This window comes from Coloeus monedula, assembly GCF_965178545.1.
Source record: "Coloeus monedula genome assembly, chromosome: 4".
NCBI classification, from domain to species: Eukaryota; Metazoa; Chordata; class Aves; order Passeriformes; family Corvidae; genus Coloeus; species Coloeus monedula.
The window spans coordinates 26,637,475-26,657,538 of NC_138784.1; the positions used below are offsets into that span (position 1 = coordinate 26,637,475).

Genomic DNA, 20,064 nt, shown 5'->3' on the forward strand with positions numbered 1-20,064 from the left:
GCCTGCGCCGTGGAGACCCTGGGCGACGGCAGCGCCTCGGTGGGCAGCGCCTGCCCCGCCGCCCCTGTCCGTGTGCAGCTGGGCCGCGGAGCATCCCCCCCCAGCGGGCCCCGCCCCGCCGGCTGGGCTGCCGCTCTCCTGCGCTCAGTTTGGGGCCGGGGCCCGGCCGGTGTGGCCTTTGGCCAGCCCTGTCCCCTCGGCACCCGGGCCCTGGTGGCCCTTTTCCCCTCAGGGTGGTGGGAGCAGCGCGGAGCTCGGGCCCAAGGCCTAACGGGCTGCTGTGTTTGATCCGTAGCTGGTGCGCAAGAAGCACGTCCTGTCCCGTCTCCAAGATGCCCTGGCCTGGCAGGCGGTGTCAGTCGTCCAGCTGCTGGCACCAGACGAGAGGGTGTGCATGCATTTGATAGGAACTCTCTTTGGTAAGAGCTCTGCTGAGGCCTGGTGCAGCAGCAGGGAGGAGGCAGTTACCTTTTGTTGAATACATGTGACACTCCTCCGCATTTGAAGCCAAAAAAAAAAGAGCAAAAGAATATTGAGGTTCCTATCTCCATACTTCCACTGTTCTGTTAGATGTGTAATTACTCCCTGCGGAAAACTGTGTGTGGCTGATGTAGAATAGGTTAATTAATTTCCTCATTCCCCAAGGAGCAGGATTGGCATGTTCATAAAGCTCTTGCAATTTTCCAAAATCTGTTGATGTATCCGTGAAGTCCTTCTGGAGAATAGGAAGTGCCTGGCATATAACTCTGAATGCCCTCCATTCTGGTCTCATGCCTCTGGAGTTATATGAAGATTCATACAGAAATCAAAGTGTGAGTTAAAAAGGTGTTGCAGGACTTAATATCGAGTGCGCAAAACACAAATCTGCATAGTGGGGTTTTTCCACACCATCACTTTACATTTGTAGAAATATTTTTTGCTGTACAGCTAGAACCTTATGCTTTCTGGTGTGTCATAGCAAAATAGTGTTCAGCAGCATGTCAGAAAGTGTCTTTCTGGTAAGTCTCTGTGATCTTGAACATCTCTTACTGATTTCTTTTTGCATTGCAGTACTATGGGAAATGTCTTTGAAACTTTAAAAATCTTGATGGATAAGAAATAATGGTCTAAATGAAGGAATAGTAAGGCAGGAAGGGAAAGGTGGACGGTAGGAATAAGAGTGCCCTCAAAGCACAAATATACCAGATTCCTTTAATTCCACAGTCTCATTTGCACATCAGAGATAATTCTTGTTCTTTGGGGAAATGTAACTTAAAAGACCCTTTCCCTGCCTTGACATGCTGAATAGTTTAAACAGTTATTGCCCATAAATTGTGTTGTGCATGTTTTGGAAGCAGCTTTGTTAGAAACAGAACTTTATGCAGGTTTAGTTCTTCTAATTGCACAAATATTTTTTGAATGTTGTGCGCACACCTAATCCTTCACAGAAGTGAAAGGAGTGGTGCTTATGGCCAATTCAACCCTGCATTATATGACCCTAACACAAAGTAACCCAGAAGACAGGGATGCTGTGCTTGCATTTCAATGCTCTTGTCTGCTGTAATAATTCTCTGAGAAAAGAATTCTCTTTGTGATTGGGTGGTTTGAGGACAGCTTTGGGTTTTACTGTACTTGGTGTAACTCCTAGAGCAGTTGGAATCCCAGTCTAAGCTTGGGGCTACAAACAAGGGCATGTTCATTTTTGATAGAGCTCAGATGAACCAAGGATCATTTGGTGCAAGAGTGTAAGAGGGACCCCCCAAAAGTTTGAGCAGTGCTGTGGAGGAAGTATTAATAGTGAATTCAGGAAAATACATTTGTTTTTTGCAAAGAGAATATTGGAATAAGCACAGCCAGAAGAAAGAGGGTTAAGAGAGGTGGAGTGTGGAGTGTTATGTATGAGGAGGTGGTGAATTTCAGATAAGCCTGAATTTCATGCAGCTGATACTGCAATGTTCACTAATGCTGTATACAAATCTTTTCTAGAGTTACTAAGGATTGGGCAGATGAGGCAGGAAATAAGTAATTTCTTCACCTGTCATAACATTGCTTTAGTTGGTCAAAATTCTGAGACATCGTGGAGTCTTCAGAGGGGAGGTAGTTTGACTGGATGTATTGAAATGAGTGATTTAGTGTGGCGACAGTGGGGATCCGAACCATATGCCTGATGCTATAGGTTGGAAGGAGCTGGGAGGTAGAGTTTCTTGTCTGCTGGGGTGTAGTAGAGTGAGACAGTGGTTTATTTTAATATATACAATCTTATGCTCTCATTGTAAAATTAACTTGTGAAGTGATGCCTTCAGGTTCAATTTAATAGTTTCCATACGATTTAAATCTGGTGTTCCGGTTTGGTTTCAGGATTTTCAGTGCTGTGGAGGGAGAAGGCTGTTCATAGTAACTGATAAGAATGGAGGACACAAAGGACAAAACTCACAGCTGGGTTTTGACTTCTGTCATTCCAGGGTGTTGTTTCAGATGTATAACTGGATACACACGGTGAGATGTGGTGGTGGCAGCAGTTACATATTCCTTGGCATAGGTGGAGCCACTGACTTCCAATTGCAAAGCACATAAAAAATTGGCAAGAGAACCGAGTGTCTCTTGTTCCCGTGTCCTGCTTATGGAGGCAACTTTTGCGATACTTCCAGAGAGTATCCACCCTCATCTGACAAAGTCAGGCTGGTGTAATGTGTAGTGGGGAAAACAAAACAGTTCTGAAAAGAATTTCAGTTCTTTTTAACAAGAAGGAATTGCAACACTGGTGATCAGAAGCAGGAATGAGTTCCATGACCTGTTGTGGTTTATCTTTTAGGGATGTTGCATTCTGTGGAAGACAGCAGTGCCCTGAACCTATTCGTTGAAGGTGAGAAACAAATGCCACACCTCAATTACTGGCAGTTTGTGAAGGGGACAGTCTGTCTTGTCTGATATCTGTAGTGAGATGCTCGGCTTCGACACAGCTTCAGTGGGGAAGATCATCTCTTTTCTATCCATGCAATGAAAATGAGTGGTCTGCTCCCATATTTGAGGTCAGGGGAGTGCGTGCACGTTTAAATATTTAACGTTTCTCTCACAGGTTCTGTGTGCATCATGAATTTAGTATCAGATGGGTAACAGTGCCTCAACTTTGGCATCGTTGGACCTGACCAAATTGTCAAAGCAAATAGAAATCTAGGGGATCCTTTTTCCTCAGGAGTAGAGGGTATTTGTGATTTAGCTGTACAGGCTATAGAGTCCTCTTTGTGAGCAGTCCCTCATTTGAAAACTGAAGGAAACATCTGCAGGGCTGACAAAGGAATCTCTGCAGTCCAGTTAACCTTGGGCACCTCTGCTGAGTCTGGAGATATGAGCAGTGCAATGATGCATTTCATGTCCAGCCATGAAAGGTAAAAGGAGCTATGATAAACTTCTTCCAGAGGGATTTTAGTTTTCAGACACTTGCTTGAAATGGGGTTGAAAAGGGGAGAAGCCTTTCTGTCATGTTACCAGTCTTGACAGATGGACGCTCTCTAGCAGAGCAATTTTAAATTAATGTTGCCTAAGCCTTGAACATTTTTAAAGGTTCTGAGAGTTTGGGGCAAGAAAGGGCTATTAAACCATCTATAAATCGTCTGTCTCAGATATGCTTCTGCTGAGATGCATAGATCTGTAGCTGAAGTAGGTCTAGTATTGCCTTGGGTATACCAAGAAATGGTGAACCCAGAAGTCTCTGGTGTTTCTTTTTAGAATGCTTTCCTAGGATACAAATCAAAAATGTAGGTTTTCCAAATGAGTCATGCCATGACAGCAAGCTACATCCAAGACAGCCTTACCAAATCCTGTGTAGAAGTGTTGTGTGCAGTGTCTCAGTAATGGGACTATTGCCAAAATTTTATCTGCTGAACGTTCAGGTGCCCAGTTCTAAAAGTACTGGAAGAGGAACTTTGCTTCCTGCAACTGCCCTGCTGGTATATGTGTGGAGGCACAGGCAGCCTGCCAGCATCAGGCATCTGCCTTGTGATTTTGTTAGAGAAACCCCAGGTGATATGTTGCCACTGCCTGGCAAATGTAATATCTTGCTGATTCCTATTATTAGTACAGAGCCGACAGAGCTCTTAAAATTTCAGTGAGCCAAGAATAACAGCACTTACTTGGGGCTGAGGAGGTGAACAGCACCACACTGGTGACTGAGGCCTTGCTTTCTGGTAAGGTGTATGGGATAACTGCAGCAGGGAAGAATGGCTGATAGACTTCACTTACCTTAGGGACGGTAGCAGCTGAAGGAGGAGCTCTGAGTGTGAATCTAAGGATCCTCAGCAGTTTCAGTTTTGATATCTTCTCTGGAAGGATACGTTTTTAAAGGCCAGTTTTCATACAGTAGGAAGCCTGGTCTATTCAATTACCAGAATTTTTTATACTTTTAAGCTAGGTTTTTTTCCCCCTTCCCTTCCTGATTCCTTATGTTTACTTGCTGTCCTGAGGCTCAGTTTGTTGCTTGCTGTTCATTTCCATGCATGGTTTGTAGTGCAGCTGAAGCAGGACTGCTGGAATGGTGCCTCAGAGAGCTTGAGCTGGGCTATCAGAAGAAATAGTGCTGGGAATGCTGCTGTTACCCTGCTCTCTCAGCACCTCTGTGCTCATTTCATTTCTGAGCTCTTTGCTCACTGATCTGCTAAAGCCCCATGGAAGATGGACTGTGAGTGCTCTTGTGTGTGTGTTACTGATCCTGTTTCTTCTGCCTAGTTCTGGTGCGGCTCGTTGTGGAGTTGAAGTCAGAGCAGTACTTGTGCTGCATTTTGAATGAAAGTCAAAAGGAGGTCAGTGAAGATGAATTCTTTTCCCCTTCCTTCCAGTCTTTCAGAAACTGAGGAATGAGTGGCCCTGCAAGTCTGGGATGTAGCATCTGCTGCAGTGGGATCACAGAATCATAGAATGGTTTGGGTTGGAAGGGACCTTAAAAATCATCTAGTTCCAATCCCCCTGGCATGGACAGAGACACCTTCCACTAGACCAGGTTGCTCAAAGCCCCATCCAACTTGACCTTGCAGAGCAAAGTTTCCCTGCTGTGATGTTGGCAGTGTGAGTGCCTACCGTGGAATTTTTATATTGTTCTTATGATGCCTTGCAGCCATATGGCTTCATGATACTCTTATAAAGCTGTGTGGTTTTCTCAGATTACTTCTTTTTCCTACTTTACTGGTTCAGTTATATAAGGAGCTTTCCCAACCTGTGCCATGCGCTCTTACTCTCTTCGTTCCTAAGTTTCTGATGGTCCCATGGAGTACAAAAAAATGGGAAGTAGCAAAAATGGTGAGCAATTAATCTGGTTCATGTGTTCATGTAAGAGGTGGAGGGGAAAAAGAGGAAAAGGAACAACAAGCAAGCAGTTCCTTGAATTAATTTAAAGACATTTTGGAGACTTGGTGTGATATTTGGGGTTTCCCTGTGGTTTATCCTAAGTGATGAAAAGGACAGATCTTTGGAAAAGATCCTGTTCTGGAAAATTATGCATCACTGAGAACTTGGTGGTTTGGGTGTATTTCTGCCTTTGGACTGTGTCCTCACCAGTGAAACATTTTCCTTCTCTGTCTCCTCTACAGCTGTGCAAAGCAGCTACCATGAGAAGCAGCCTGCCCACATTTGCTCTCTTGGGCAAGCTGGCAGATGCCATCCCAGGCTTTGCTGAGATCCTGGTGGTAAAGCACAGTGAGTAATATGTCGTGTCCCACTGAAGGGTGGTATTCACAGCCCTAACACACACGCATGCGTGCACTCCCCTGTCCCCCAGACGAATTCGTGAAGGTCACACAAGAAGCCTGTCCAGGAGTCAGAGCGGCATTCAAGCCTCCTGGGATCCAGGTCAGAACCTTCATAGCAGGCTTATCATGCTTTTAGCCAGGCAAAAGCAGCCTCTGTGAACTGGGGTTGTGGGTCTGCCTCACAGGCAACATACCTTTAGGTTTTTTTTCCTTGATCCGGTGCTTGGGGGTCTGGTGAGCAAGCTGAACTGTTTGTGGAGGGAGCTGGGCTGATGGATCTTCATATGGTGAACAGTGAGCTCTGCTAGCTGTTTATTGCTGGACCTCTGCTCAGAGGGACAGATGGTGCTGAGCACATCACCTGATTGTGGCATTCACTGACCTGCATACACCAGTCTGTCCAGTGGGCTTTTGCAAGTTTTCAAGGGAAAGAGGTTGGTGCTTTTAAAGTGTCAGTGAATGTTTGTTGTTCCTGTTCCTCGTACTAGATAATTTGGTGGATCATCTGCTGACGGGCTTGATGTACCCAAATGAGGCTATAAAGGCTGCTGTCTGCTACTTGTATGGCAAGCTGTACTCCTCTCCTGTTGGCACAGAACGGCTCTCAGGACACTTTGAAGAAAGGCTGTGTGGTGTCTTCTTGAATACTCTGGGGTGTGCGCAGACAAAGGAGCTGCAGGTTAATTGTTTGGGTAAGGCATTGCTGACAGAATGCAAGGTGCAAGGGTAGGCTCAGAATGAGGAAGAAATCCTTGGCTGGTTTAGATGCTCTAATGTAGGTCGTTCCATAGAGGATCTTTATGCTTCTTGTCCAAAGCCATCAATCCTTTCTGTTACTCCACAGCAATTAAGTGGTCCAGACCTGCTGCTGAGTACCCCCAAGCCCCTGTGTTCCCTCATGCCTCGTATTTGCCCAGCACTGACAAACCTTCAATCTCTTCAGAGCTTGTGCTATGGCCTGATCATCCCTCAAAGTGTCTGAATGCAAATACTGTGCACGGGCAGGTGGGTTTTGTAGAGCAGTGGGATGGACTCTAAGAGATACAGTCTTCAGATGTGGGGCATCATGTTAATTAGATTATTGAGCTAATGTGGAAGTGGCACTTTCTTGCAGTTATGCTTCCAACTGCATGTTTCAGCTGTTGCTGAGGAGCACAATTTCAGCCTTTCTGATATCACTTGTTTGTAAACCATCCAGGGAATTAATTTTTCTAGTAGGAGGCAGGCAAGAACTGGATTGCTCCTCTGCGCATCTACTCAGCTGCTAGAAGTGGATTATGATTCCTTTGACAGTAGAATTCTGTAGCTCAGACCATACCCCTGTGTGAATCTGTACTGATGTGTACTGATGATTTTCATCAATACCTGGAGCAGTGATCTATACTGTTATACTGAGGGAGTTTTTTTGGCATGTGGGTATCCTTTAGCTGAAGACAGCCGTTTCTTTAAGAGTCTGTGAAAATAGAAGGGGAAGATAAATGCCTGCTCTCTACGAAGTGTTCCAGGGAAAATGTCTTGTCGTTTGGGTCACGGACTGCCTGGAGAAGAATGCAGGTCAAGAGCTCTCCCAAGAAACAGTTTAAGGTGTGGTTACTAACAGAAGATATTGCAAGTAGAGGACTCCTGAGATGCACCCATGTACATACGTGACTCTGAGAAGGAACAGAGAGCAGATCAGACCAGCAAAAAGCATCAGCAACACAGGGTTGCAATACGTGGGGGTCATGGCAGTATCTGGGGACACAGTGAGAAGTTGTTTCCTGATCTGGAGGGGAGGACCTCCAGGAGAGGGGAGGAAGTTGGCGACAAGTCTTTGTCTGTAAATACTCGTGTGTTAATATAATCCTCACTGTGCTCAGTATGGTGCTCATTCTTGTGCCCACTTTTGCAGGTTTGCTGAAGGAGCTGCTGAAATCTGACCATTTTGTATCTATTCTTATGAATAATTCAAAGACAGAGGAGGAGACTGAGAACCCTAACTTTTTAGAAGGGGAAAATCCACTGCCACTTGTTCTCAAAAAGGTGATTGCTGAAGTAGTAGTGAATTGTCGGTACACATAAATAATTTGCTGGCGTGTAATGAATCTTTATCTGAGGCACTGTATATAAAAAAAGCAGAGTGTTCTATTGCCAAGACCAGCAATAGAGGCTGCAGTGAGAAATGGTAATACCTCTATTGATCCCCTTGCTCATTCCTGCATCCTGGAATGGGGAAAATCTTACTCCTGGCCTCAGCTGATTTTACTCACTCACACTTGAGGTCTGATACAGAACATGCAGCACCAGCATGACGAAGCATGGGGGTGGAACTATTACTCATGATCTACTCTGTTGTGGTTCTCATGTGCTTTTTTGAGTGTCCTTGGTTCAGTGTTTTATCTTACCTTAGCAAGTTTAATCTGTGAAATACATGCCAAAAGAGAGATCTTAATTTGTGTTTTAAATTTTAAAAAGTAGAACTAACTGTTTCCGACTCATAGCTGCATAGCTGACTTCCTTTCTCCTTTTGACTTTTGTTTCCCAACAGCTCTTGTTGACCAGAGATGAGATGTTACAGGCAGCGAGTTCTCACTGTATGGCTGCAGTGCTGGTTCACTCTCCTAGCAGATATGCTCCTGCTTTTATCCATGCAGATGTCCCAGGTGAACAAATGCAGTAGCATCTTATTGTTCATTCCCCAGTATCAAAGCCGCCTCTGGGTGTTTGGTTTAGGAATCAGGCTGGCTCCATGAGATCCACTGGTGGCATAATGTGTCTGGTGGCCATTTTATACCATGTGATTTTAGGAGTAGAAAGGGAGAGTATGTTTTCAACTGAAAGTTTAGAAGTAGCTGTCACCAAGCAGAATGGAGTTTCCACAGAGAGAATTTGGCTAAGTCTTTGTGGTCAAGGTCCTTCTTGCAGGACCTTAGATACAAGTCTAAGCAAACTGGGGTTCCATCTCATTCCACTAAATACTGTAAATTTGCTGAGATTTTGGTTCAGGATTTAGCTTTAAAATGCAGCTATGAGAGATAGTTTATTATTCCTCTGTAATCCCAAAAGACAGAAGTACTTTCATTGTACAAATTCTTTGGGAGATGTAAAAGTCATGAGGAAAAAAGGTCACTGCATCTGTGGTAAAGCTTGCTTTGTGGCTTTTCATTTGTGCCAAAGGCTAGACCCACAATTCAGCTCCTTCCTACTGAGTTTGTACTGGGAAGATGCCTGCCCATGGGTCTATGCTCTCCAGTCACCTTATTTTGAAGACTAGCATACCCCTGAGCATCTACTCCATTCTCCATTCCTGCCGTTTCGTAGTACAGCCATTCTCTCTGTGGCTGTTGCTATGCTTCTTCATTTCCTCCTCCTTCCTCTGCTCTGTTCTAGGAGCAGCTGTGCCATGCTGTGAGCAGCCTGGCTCTTACCAGGGTGACCTTATTTGTGTATGTGTGTGTTTGCAGAGTTCCTCTTTGAGTGTCTCTTGTGTAAAAGTGAAATCCTCATCTGGTCAGTGTACTGCTGCCTGCTCCTCCTGACTGAAGAGCACCTTTTCTTCTCCAAGTGTCACACCGTCTATGGTGAGTCATCAACCTTTCTGACAGAGTGACTGCAGTAATACTTGTGCCTCTAGCTGAATTCCAGCGCTTTACATACAATCACAGATTCCAGTCAGGATGGATAAAGGACTGAAAATGAGTACCTATCAGACATGTTTGTGATGTCCAGCGTAGCTTGAATTTACACTGTCATTGTCCTAATGAGTTTCTGATGAGCATTAATTCATTATAATAACCAGGTATCATGACTGACACTCCCTGAGTTATTAATAAGTATTTCTGCGGACATGCCAAGAGTAGATTTAGAAAGAATGGTTAAATTCCTTCTGTTCTTTGGGACCTATCTCCAGCAGTGGAGGTTGAGGCAAATTATCAGGGCACTGAGTGAACACTCAACAGTTTCGGACAGTTGTTTCTGTCAGTGGCTCAGAAGAATAATTGTTCAAATCTTTTTTTTTTTTTTTTTAATTAATTTTGCTTCCCTCCGGGAATCTGGAATGTTAGAAGTGTCTCTGTGACTTCTCTTGAACATGTACAGGCATTGAATCTCTGGTGAGAAGTCTCCAAGGTGTCCTGCTGCTGAACAATGTGGAGTTGCACAAACAAGGGCTCCTGCTCTTCACTGAAATACTGAAACGGTAAGGGAGTACCCTGTCAGGCTTGCACAGGCAGAGTTTGGTACCCCAAAATGGCGACTGTGGGCCTTTAGTTTTTTAAGATTTTTTTCCAAGACCAGATACCTACACACCGTTAGAACTTTTGTGTTTGAAAGATGGTGCTGAACAATCACATCTCCTTTATTCTTGCAAAGAAGGGCATGATGGTTGTTTCTGAACCTCCCAGCTTGTCCTGTCTGTGCCTGCATCCACAGCTATATCTTCCTCTTCCTGCTTCCTTGCCAGTCTGGGAGGTGAAATCTCTTTTCCGCTGTAGACAGAGCACGAGAGAAGGCCAGGAAGGTCCAGGCGTATGTGAGCAGGCCAGCTCCTGCTAAGTGTGCCTCTATGACAAAACAAAGCATGCAAATTCCATGGCCTCTGGTCTTCTGTCATCATCTGAGCTAAATTCAAACTGCAAAAACAAATTCTAGGCTGAAATATTAATGTCTTCTGTCACTTTTTTCCTCTTGTTTTCTGATAAGAAATAATATACACTGGCTTGTTTTTCTTCTGTGCTTCCTGTTCTTGCCTCTATGATCATGTTCCTATCCTGTCATGCTAGTGACAGAGTCTTGTTTTTGCCACTTAGATCCCCCGAGAGAGCCCTTGAGCAGAATTTTGGAAATGTCATAGTCAATTTTGTAGCAAGTGTCAGGGTAAAAAGGAGGAGAAAAAGCAACAGTGCTAGAACAGTGTGGTGATGCCAGTGTGGGATCTGTCAAAAAGAGAAACCAGGATGTGGGAAACACTAATTACAGCATTTATGCTTGTAAAACAAAGAGAACACTCTGTGCAGTTACTCTCATTTTCTCGCACACCCATTCTGTTTCTCTGAGCTTTGCCTTAGAAATCATGTTTTATTCTCTCATAGTGGGGAAAGGGATCTTGTGCTGGAACCTCTCCTCTTGGTTTTAGCTTGCAGCTGGATTCTCTTTGTAAGTGAGCCACACATTCTGGTGAGGTCCATGCAGGACATACTGCTCCCCTTGGCAGTATGTCAGGAATGTTGGGTAGCTCTCCCTGGAGTGACCCTTGTCCCTCCCAGCATAATCAAAGTGGCAGGCACAGGTTGGGGCCCAAAGATGACAGGTTGCAGGAAGCTGCAAGAGTGCTGCCCTTCACGCTTTCCCCCCAGGCCCTGAAGACATCACAGTGCACCATACTGAAAGCGGGTTTGTGCATCGTGAATGAGTCAGCAATACTCCTCCATCCCTTCCTCCCTGCATGAGTCAGTGAAGACTTTTTTCTTCCTGATGTGTTTTACTTCAGAAGGTCAGTGATTAAAGAAAGGAAATACAGAGGATTAATAGAATTACCTAGTGTAAGTAGAAACAACTTGGAAGTTCAGTGCATCACTTGTGGCTTGGCTCCTGATGCCTGAGTTCCACAAGTCCTTTTCCTTGCCATGCCCACCTCACAGCTTTTTCTCACAGCAGAATGTGAGGTGGCTGCGAAGCTGGGTTTCATCCCACTGAGTGACTAAAAAGAGTGGTTCTTCCTCTGTTCTCTTTTTGCCATGTAACTGGGCTACTAGTGTAATTTCTACTAAAGTTCACTTTGCTTTCCCATTTGTGCGTGCAAGCATGTGCTCCTGGCTTGCTTTAGTCAGGCATGACTGTGAAAATTGAATAACAGGGAATACTTTTGGCTCCCAAATCTGGCTCCTGTCATGCTGTGCTGCTTTTCTTGCTTCACTTTGGAGAGACCCTCTGGCAGGCTGTTAGTGCCTCTTGTCTGCATGTAGCTGCCTGTCTTCCGTTTGCCCTCCCAACTGTACCTGACTTGCCCGGAGCCAAATGAGCCATTTACACAGCTTTGTCCAATAATGGAATTAATGGCCTGTTGTCTCTCCATGCTCTCATGCTGAATGCTCAAAGGTGTTGGGCCACAGATGACCAAAATGCTCACTGTCAAGAAGGATTGTCAAAACAGTTGGATTGTGTTTATTTTCCTGATTACTTTTCAAGTTTGTGAAGGTTCCTGTCCTGGCATCATCTGGCATTAGAAGTGCCATAGGACTGTGAGAGAAGCTATTCTCATGTCATTATTTGTATTCTAGGATGGTGATGTTTGCTTGTACACTTAAATATATAAGTTGCTTGATGAATTCACAAATACCAGAGCAGATGGCCTGAACATAAAGTCCTAGGCACAGAGATCACTGTATTTTGCAAAGCTTCTTTTCTTGTGCTTTTCATGTCAGTGTTCACTGGAGTAGTCACACAGTTACCCAGGCTGTGGGTGTTTTATCATGGTAGTGCTTCAGACTGGCTGAAGTTCCCTCTTTGTAGCAAACCCTCTACCTGCTGAAGTCTGAGAGTACCTCCTTGTGAGCAGCTGGCTCTCAGTACTGAAAAACATGGCTGCAATTGCATGGCTCATCTGTCCATTTGCTGAAATGACGGAAGGCACTACAGTTACCTAACTCTGACAACATTCTCCTTGCTTACTTTGTTGTCTCTTTGCAGGCAACCAGTGGAAATCAAATTATTCACAAACCGAGGTGTATGTATAGAAGCCATTGATGTTTTGATGGAGACAGTGAACTGCCCGGTGCTGGAGGTGGTGGTGGAGGCTGTGAAAGCTGTGGCAGCTTTCCTGAGGTAGGCAGGAATGTATTTGCAGGCTTTTCTTCAGATAGATCTGTTGATACCATCTTGGGCTTTGCAGTTCCCCTGTGGCTGTGTGGGTGAACGTGCTCTGCAGTGGGACTTGTGGCTGAGACAGGCGTGGGAACAGCAGAGCCAGCTTCCCACCCACCTCAGGAAAGCTGCCAGAGCAATGAAGCTGTGGCAGGCAGCAAGTCATTGCAGCAAGGACCTAGTGTTCCAGGCAGGCTTGTACAGCACCTGCTATGGCTTTGTCACTCTGTGCCCCATCCAGATTGATAAGAATAATAAGCATAAGACTCTGGACAGTCATATGCATCCTGACTGTAGTGGGAGTAGACAGAGCACTGAGGGTGTGTTTGGGCTCATGTGTGGGCGAAAGCACTATTCAGATATTTTGACCTTACTATGCTCTGCTGGAGAGAAGTGGCAATGGCATATTTCCATCAGAAGAGCAGTTACTTCTGATGGTGTTGCCTTCCTAGTGGAATGTCCCCAGCAGGGACTGTGCATCTTGTCTCTCTCTTCACTTGTTAAGGAAGGACCATCTGAGCTCCCCTCCAGTCCCATATGAAGAGCTGCAGAAGCTTCTGGAGGCAGTGCTGAAGCGATGTGCTGACCTTTCCCCACCACAGAGTAGTAAGAGGCCTGCAGTAAGTCAAAAGTTGTTGCTTGTTGGTAGGACCGAGCAGGACGGGGATGATCTTCCTAGGACACTATGTGGATGTTTTATATATGTTCCATCCCTTACTTACATCCCCCATGGCTATTTAGTTCTCTGCTATTTCTTTTGATTTTCTTGCCTCGAAATGGTACCAGACTTTGAAGTAGATGAAGATGGATGCTGGTGAATGTTATCTTTCTAAATCAACGAAGTTTTGTGGGGCACCACTTGAACATGCTGCTCTCTTTATGTTTCCAGTACTCCAAAATAGTTTGAACTTCCCCTTTGTCAGGCCCCCACCTTGTAGGTTGCATTGGTCAATCTATTTTTTCAGCAATGAACATTTCTTGTTCTGCATTCAGATCAAGAGTGTCATCGTATATGGACTGTGATCCCTCAGCAAGGGAGTTGTTAGCCACTATTTGACCTATAAATCCTTTCCTGTTCCTGGAATCCATAGTTAGTGTGATGTGCTGTCAGGACCTCTGCACTTCTGAGAAGAGCCCCAGGTACAGATGGCTAGTGAAAAGACAAGGGCTGAGCCTTCTTGCTGTAGGCTTAGAGTCATGTAGGTTTAGATCGCATGCCTGTAGTGACAAGAACACCTCAATGCTCAAAGGAGTAGCAGAACTCCAAATTCTTGATGAACTATCTTTAGACCCAAGTTCAGTGGTACCAGATATTGGCCTTCTCTGTCTGAAGAAGGCAGAAGTGCTTTCTGTCCCGTAGGCAGGTGTTGGCCAGTCTGCACACACACAGAGCGAGGTGTCCTTTTCAGAATTAGGAGCTTCACAGGAAGGAAATTAGACAGATAGCGAGGATATCCAGGCTGTGTTTAAAGGGAGAAAAGGGGAAATGGTTATACCTCTGCCAAGGTATCTCAGCATGAAATGGGGAAGGAGTTGTGAACTGCCAGGCACCAGTATGTAGATGTGCCCTCTTCTGGTATTATGGAGAAGACCACCACAACAGGTTAAGGCTTAAAGGCAGATTTTGAGTTCCAAGTTGTTCCCAGTTTAGGCAAATGATTAACTCTGACGCTTCAGTTGGCTTCAGGCTTAACTCAGTGGGATGCTGTGTGGGAACAAGAACTAGTACATAGATAGTTGCTTAAAACTCTGAGCCAAAGTAGAACTTCTAAGATTTCATTGCTAAGCAAGGAGAAGAACTATTCTGTGTTGTCTGAAGAGTATTTGGAAGAAAGAAAATTTTAAAAAATGCAAAGTTTTCTCAGAAGGGTTTGAAGCTCCATTAGCTGAAATGCTCAAAACTCAGATTAGATCAAGTCATAGTAATACAGACTGTAAAGACAGAGCAGTGCAGAATTAGTAGCTCTATAATTCTGTCCTCCCTACGAAGAGCACACAAGCTCTTTTACTCTGCCCCCTCTGGGGAAAGCACTGTAGTAAAAAAATGATTGTGTGAAAGAAGTGAGTGAAGTGAAATCTGTTGTTCCTTCTGCTTCTGGTGTCGGAGGAGAAAGCTATTTTTTTCTGGAAGTGAACATAAGATTTTAAAGACTTCTCTCCTTAAACAGGGCGATCTCCTATTCTCAGTGTCTCAGAGTCACCCGGCAAACAGAAATCTTGGTAGAGTTCCTCAGAGACAGGGTCAGTTCTTGCTCAATACCCTGGAAAGTTTCAGAAATGCTTGCAGGTGAGGATAAGTCAGGAGGGTGTGTGGATGGGTGGTGTGGGTCCGTGTCTGTCCGTTCTTCTGTCCTTGTGACTGTGTTCCTCCACCCAGCCCCACCACAGAAATATCACAGGTGAGTTCAGTGCACAGCACTTGTCAGTGAAACAGCAGAGTGAGGGGTATGTATTAATAGGGAAAATTTTGTGACACCTGGATGTGTCTCCCATGAAATTTGCCTGGGACCTATCAGTTTATTTCATGTCTTGGGCTCTGAGGGACTGTTTGAAAATTCACCAAAACTACTGATGATGTAAGAACTATTGGAAGGTATGTGTGAAACCAGATTCCTGTGCTATGTGGTTTCACTGCCAGAGGGGATTAACCATTTAACAAACGTGTCTGCTCCAGATGCTGGCCTTGGATTTGCTCGTGTCTGTGACCTGTTACTGAGAATGGGTCTATAGGCACCAACTTTACCTCTTTTGCTGGATCAGAGCTATTTGGCACCCTTAGCTGCACAGCAGACAGTGGTAGATGAGTTTGTGTATGAATCAGGATGAATCAGGGTCAGTTGTTAGGGTGGTCTGGCCAAATTAGTTTTTGCCTTGCATCACTTGGCTTGGCTGAGATAATTCAGTTAGAAACAGACATGCCTTTCCAGAGTCTGACCCAGAGTTTTGGGGTGGTGTTAGAGGGCACTCGGGTTCTGTCATGGATTTTATATCAGCTAAATGGTCCCTTGGTTGTTTTTCACAAGGTTTGCTGTATTGTGCATCAGACACTCTGGTATGGCTGAAAACCAGTCTTGCCACACCAGAGCTTCCAACAGCAGATACTTTCTTCACAGAAACTAAGTCTTCCTTTCCCAACGTGTACTGTTGTGCAACCTTGATGACTTTTAATAGTTTCACTCAAGAGGTAACTGAGTGTGGTTGCCAGATTCCTCTGTTTCCAACCCATCTAGTGTTTGTGGGTCCTTTATGGTGAAAATTGTGATTAAAATGTAGTATCTCCTTGCTTCCTTTACAGAGTGAGGATGTTTCCTCTTTCCTCTGTTATCCACTGTGTGTTTTTAGGTTAGCAGTGGAATTCCAGGGTGACTTCATGGCCCAGGAGAACGCTTTCACTGCCCCCAACTCTGAGAGCAAAGACACACTAAGCAACTTCTCTGAGTTCCTGTTGAGGATTTGTGACAGTCTCTGCATCCCCATGGTCATGGTAGGATTTCTTTTGAACTTGGTCTGTTCCTTGGGTACCTGGAAAGGTCCTTTCAAGCACCAGGAGTGGGTTGCACAAATGTTTTTTAGGGAAGAGGGCACATTGAGTAAACCGAGAACAGCTGTGGCATTTGTCACTTTCCCACAGCCACATGTGGAATTGTGTAGTTCATGCAACAGGTAGTGCATGGTCTCAGAGGGTGCAGAAATCTGTAAAGCTTCCACATAGATATCAGTGTCTTTCTTCAGACTGTGCAATCCCAGAGCCTACCTACCATGTGTAGGTAGATGCGTAGTGTGATGCATGGCAGCCCTTGATTTTGCAGAAGATGAAGAGTGCCTGAACTGTTGTTTCCCCTTCTGCCAGTTTTTCAAAACTTGCCTGTGTCCCAGAGAGCAGCCATGTTTTGCACCTGCAATTTCCTTTTTATGCTTCTTCCCAGAAGGTACTGATGTGGCTGCCCAGTCTGCACAGCAAGGGCAGTATTAAGCATTGTGCCTCAGTAAGGCCAGTGACATGATTTAAAAAGTAGCTGTGGAGAGTCATGAGTGCTTTAGTGCTCCATACAGGCCTGCCCCTAAGACACTTCAAGCAGAATTGTCAAAACAACAGGACTTTGGTTGTGGTTTCTAATATTTAGTAAAGTTTGTTTGTGCTTTTTGACAGGTACAGGTGTATGGATTCTTGCAGTTGTTAGGAGCTTGGAGATGTTTTTGTTGGTGTTTTCTTAACCAATCTCTTGGCAGGCAGCTGCAGTGGCACTGCTGTTCTCCTCCCTGACAGGAGGGTGCACTGCATGTCCAGTTTGGCAAAGCTGGAGTCAGTGTGCTGTTTCTTGCTCATTGAACTTGGGTAAAAATTAATGGACTGTGAGAAAATTGTCTAGTGACCTTCAACAAGAGTAGTTGAATCATTCTATTCTAAACAGTTCAGGGCTGGATTCTGTAGAGAGCTCAAATCCCTGTGTTTGCCACTGCGCAGTGAAACGCTGAAGCACAGGTGTTAGGTGTTGCTGAAGTTAGCTGCACTTAAACATATGTCCTATGTTGTATAGGACAATTAGCCGTCTGACCTGCAAGAGCAGTAGCTTCCAGGGCAACGTGGGCAGTAATGTCAGTCACTGTGCATTAAGGCCTAACTGGTTGCCTGCTGGAATGCAGAAGAAATTTCTTGTCTGGTGCGATGCCTTGCAGAGTTACCAGCACAGCTCATAACGCTGGCGGGGGGAGTGTTAGTTGCATTCAAAGAGCTCTGTGAGCCTGCTCTGCTGCCAGGCATTTTGGTAAAAGAACTGCTACTCCATCTGTATGGATTTAGAAACCTGACTTTCTGGGCAGGCAGGAGGCCGGAAGAAGGCTGCTGCCTTCAGTGTTTATTGCATCTAATGCACCTGATCCGTTCATCTTTCCACAGAGCTATCTGCAAAGGGCTGTCAGCCTGTCAGTGACAGAGGTTTTCATCTCAACACTCAATACCCTCTTTACAGTGGTGCCAAACATGCGGACTAAGTTCTCCAAGAAGCTGGGTAGGAGGGTATTGTGGGATCATGTTCTCTGTGCTCTTAACTGACGGAACTTGCTGCTACTGCATATTATGGAGGCAATGAGCCTAACATTGAGACTTTATGTGGAGGATTCTATTACGTGTTTATATGAGTAAGAATAGAGTGCATAGTCATGTTCAGCAGGATAGAAAAGTTATTTGGTCTAGCAATGATGATGGGACAGGTTTTATTTTGGATAAGACTGTTGTGTCAGCTTTATCCTTCCCTCTGGAATAATTCAGAATTGAATTGGCTGTTCCTGTAGACAGGGATTATGCTGGAATTGTTGGTGGGATTTTACTATGTAGAAATCCTGTTTAGTTTGTGTATGCCTTATTCTTCACACATCAGAGAGGTGATACAGACAATTCCTCTCTTCTAAACATGTGAAACTGGCAAATCTTCACGTCTCCTCCTGATAAAACAAATGAATCTCGGATACTCCCCTCCAACCCAGACTTGGAGTAGTTTGCTTTCTGAGAGACAGCCTAATATTTGTATTCTTACTAAGATGGCCTGCCCTCTTCACCAGGCTTGTATGGAGATGTGCGGGGGTGGTTATGGGACCTGCCTACTCTTTTTCTTATCATACATGTTCTTTGCTCCTTTGACATTTCTGTCTTGCTTTCTGTCTAGCATCCTCATCCTTCATCCGACTGACACTGGAGTTGAAGGCCAGATTTTGCTCTGTACAGAGGTATTGTGATGTGTGCACTGTGAGTCAAAAATTTCCAGATGGGAAAGTAGATCATGCCTTATCTAATACACCTGATTAGGCAAGACGAGAGGCTGAAAGACTCAAGAATGGTTGTGTCTTACTGAAAAATGTAAATGGTTACTGACAATGGAAGAGCTGGATGTAGGAGAAGGGAGAAGCAGTTGGGTAGGGGGCGGATGGATTTACACAGCATTGTGAGAATTCTGTGCTCTGTCGTGAGTTGCACAGATAGAGATAAAGCAGCCTGACTTTGGAGTAGTCAGATCAGTGGGTGTTTCGAAGAGAAGTACCAGTAGCATCAGTTCCATCTGAGCTCTGGCTTCCTAGGTATATACTACCATTGCTGTTGTTCCTCATGGTATGGTAATGTATTAGAAATGGGAGGGAGGAGCATGACTTCAGTAGCAGGCATTGCAAAGCATCTCCTGTAGTAGAGGCGATGATTTCTAGGTTGAGGAGTGTCTGGGGAGACTCTCTGTTGGTCTGTAGTGATCTTTTACCTCCTCCTTCCTGTGACTGTATCTCATTAAAAAAGTAAACAAAACGCACAGCACTCCTAGTCTAGTTTACTACTGTGGAACTTAGAGTGAGGGCATTTGTGCCTGTAAATGGTGTGTGGTGGCAGTGATCTAGGCCTCTGAATAGAGCAGTGTGCTGTGCTAAGGATGGTGAGTTACAGATGTCTGGTTATGTCCTGTTCTGCAAGGAAATGGTTGGAAAGAGAGAAATACCTGGAAACAGAGCTGTTCTCACCCTTTTAGTTAATATTTTGGCATTCTTCAGTGTTCATCCTTGGAAATGTAATTGCTAAAAAATCTAAGTGTTGTTTGCCAGTGGAATCATGTATTGTGAGCTACCCTTAAACACCTCCCATTCTCTGCAGTGTTAGGGGTCCTGTCCTTATAGGATTCCCTGTGTAGACAAGGTGTGATGATTGTGAGAGTACCCTACTGTATTCACATTGGCCCAGGGTATGAACATGTTCACTGTTGTCACTGCACACCCCCACCAGTCCGTGAGCTGACAGTCCATTGGGAACTCATCATTTTCCTGGAGGCCTAGGTTGGCTTTTAGAGTCTTCTTGTGATGGGGCAGGTGCTTGTACGTGATCATTCAGTAAAATGAGGTTCTGGCAGACAGTGTGTGATATTAGAAGTAGGAAGAGGATATTTCTAGCCTTTTTTACTCTCTCTTTCTGCTCTTCTTTACAGTAATCCTGTCCTGAATCACACCTGTTCCAGCTTCCTCTGCAGCTTATGCCTGAACCTTTACTCGGCCGCAGAGAAGAGGAGAACTTCTCAGGAGGGCAAGTCTGGGGAAAGATTGCTTCATTTAGTTTGAAGCCATGCCACCCTCTGTTTAGGCAATAGGTGAAAAAAAAATTAGAAAAGGACAAAGGAGAAGGGAAGGGAGGACACACATAGCTTGATTGAGAGATTTTTTTCCCTCAGCTTGTTTTCAGTCTGGTCCAGCAAGGAGGTAGCACTCAGAGAATGCCTTTAGAAGAGTTTGGAACCCTACCTGAAAGAATGCATTTCATCTGCCTGTGGTTTTGTTAACATGGGGACATTTATGAGGACAGCTATGCATGCTTAATTGAAACAAAATTACTTGCCACATAGTCACCCATATCTGCAGATTAAGGTAATTTTTTCCCTTTGGCATACTCTATAAGGCTTTCCTGTCTGTACTGTAACTTTCCATAATAGGTAAGTCCCAAACAAATGAGATGAAAGCTTCTACATTACAAAAGCCACTTTTC

General features: G+C 44.8%; 1 protein-coding gene across 1 annotated transcript in view; it reads left to right on the forward strand.

Annotated features, from left to right (window-relative positions):
- Nucleotides 1–394: 394 nt before the first annotated feature.
- LOC309571982 (coiled-coil domain-containing protein 134-like) overlaps nucleotides 395–20,064 on the forward strand; it is a gene marked incomplete at its 5' end in the record, with an annotated part of 45,447 nt that continues 25,777 nt past the window's right edge. Inside the window, 16 exons of the mRNA XM_082279921.1 lie at nucleotides 395–419; nucleotides 2,792–2,842; nucleotides 4,702–4,775; nucleotides 5,559–5,664; nucleotides 6,206–6,409; nucleotides 7,609–7,739; nucleotides 8,245–8,359; nucleotides 9,161–9,277; nucleotides 9,795–9,894; nucleotides 12,384–12,518; nucleotides 13,063–13,177; nucleotides 14,726–14,844; nucleotides 15,900–16,041; nucleotides 17,455–17,566; nucleotides 18,221–18,281; nucleotides 19,514–19,608. Of these exons, the coding sequence (XP_082136047.1) occupies nucleotides 395–419; nucleotides 2,792–2,842; nucleotides 4,702–4,775; nucleotides 5,559–5,664; nucleotides 6,206–6,409; nucleotides 7,609–7,739; nucleotides 8,245–8,359; nucleotides 9,161–9,277; nucleotides 9,795–9,894; nucleotides 12,384–12,518; nucleotides 13,063–13,177; nucleotides 14,726–14,844; nucleotides 15,900–16,041; nucleotides 17,455–17,566; nucleotides 18,221–18,281; nucleotides 19,514–19,608 (1,702 nt within the window). The remainder of the gene's footprint in view (nucleotides 420–2,791; nucleotides 2,843–4,701; nucleotides 4,776–5,558; nucleotides 5,665–6,205; nucleotides 6,410–7,608; nucleotides 7,740–8,244; nucleotides 8,360–9,160; nucleotides 9,278–9,794; nucleotides 9,895–12,383; nucleotides 12,519–13,062; nucleotides 13,178–14,725; nucleotides 14,845–15,899; nucleotides 16,042–17,454; nucleotides 17,567–18,220; nucleotides 18,282–19,513; nucleotides 19,609–20,064) is intronic.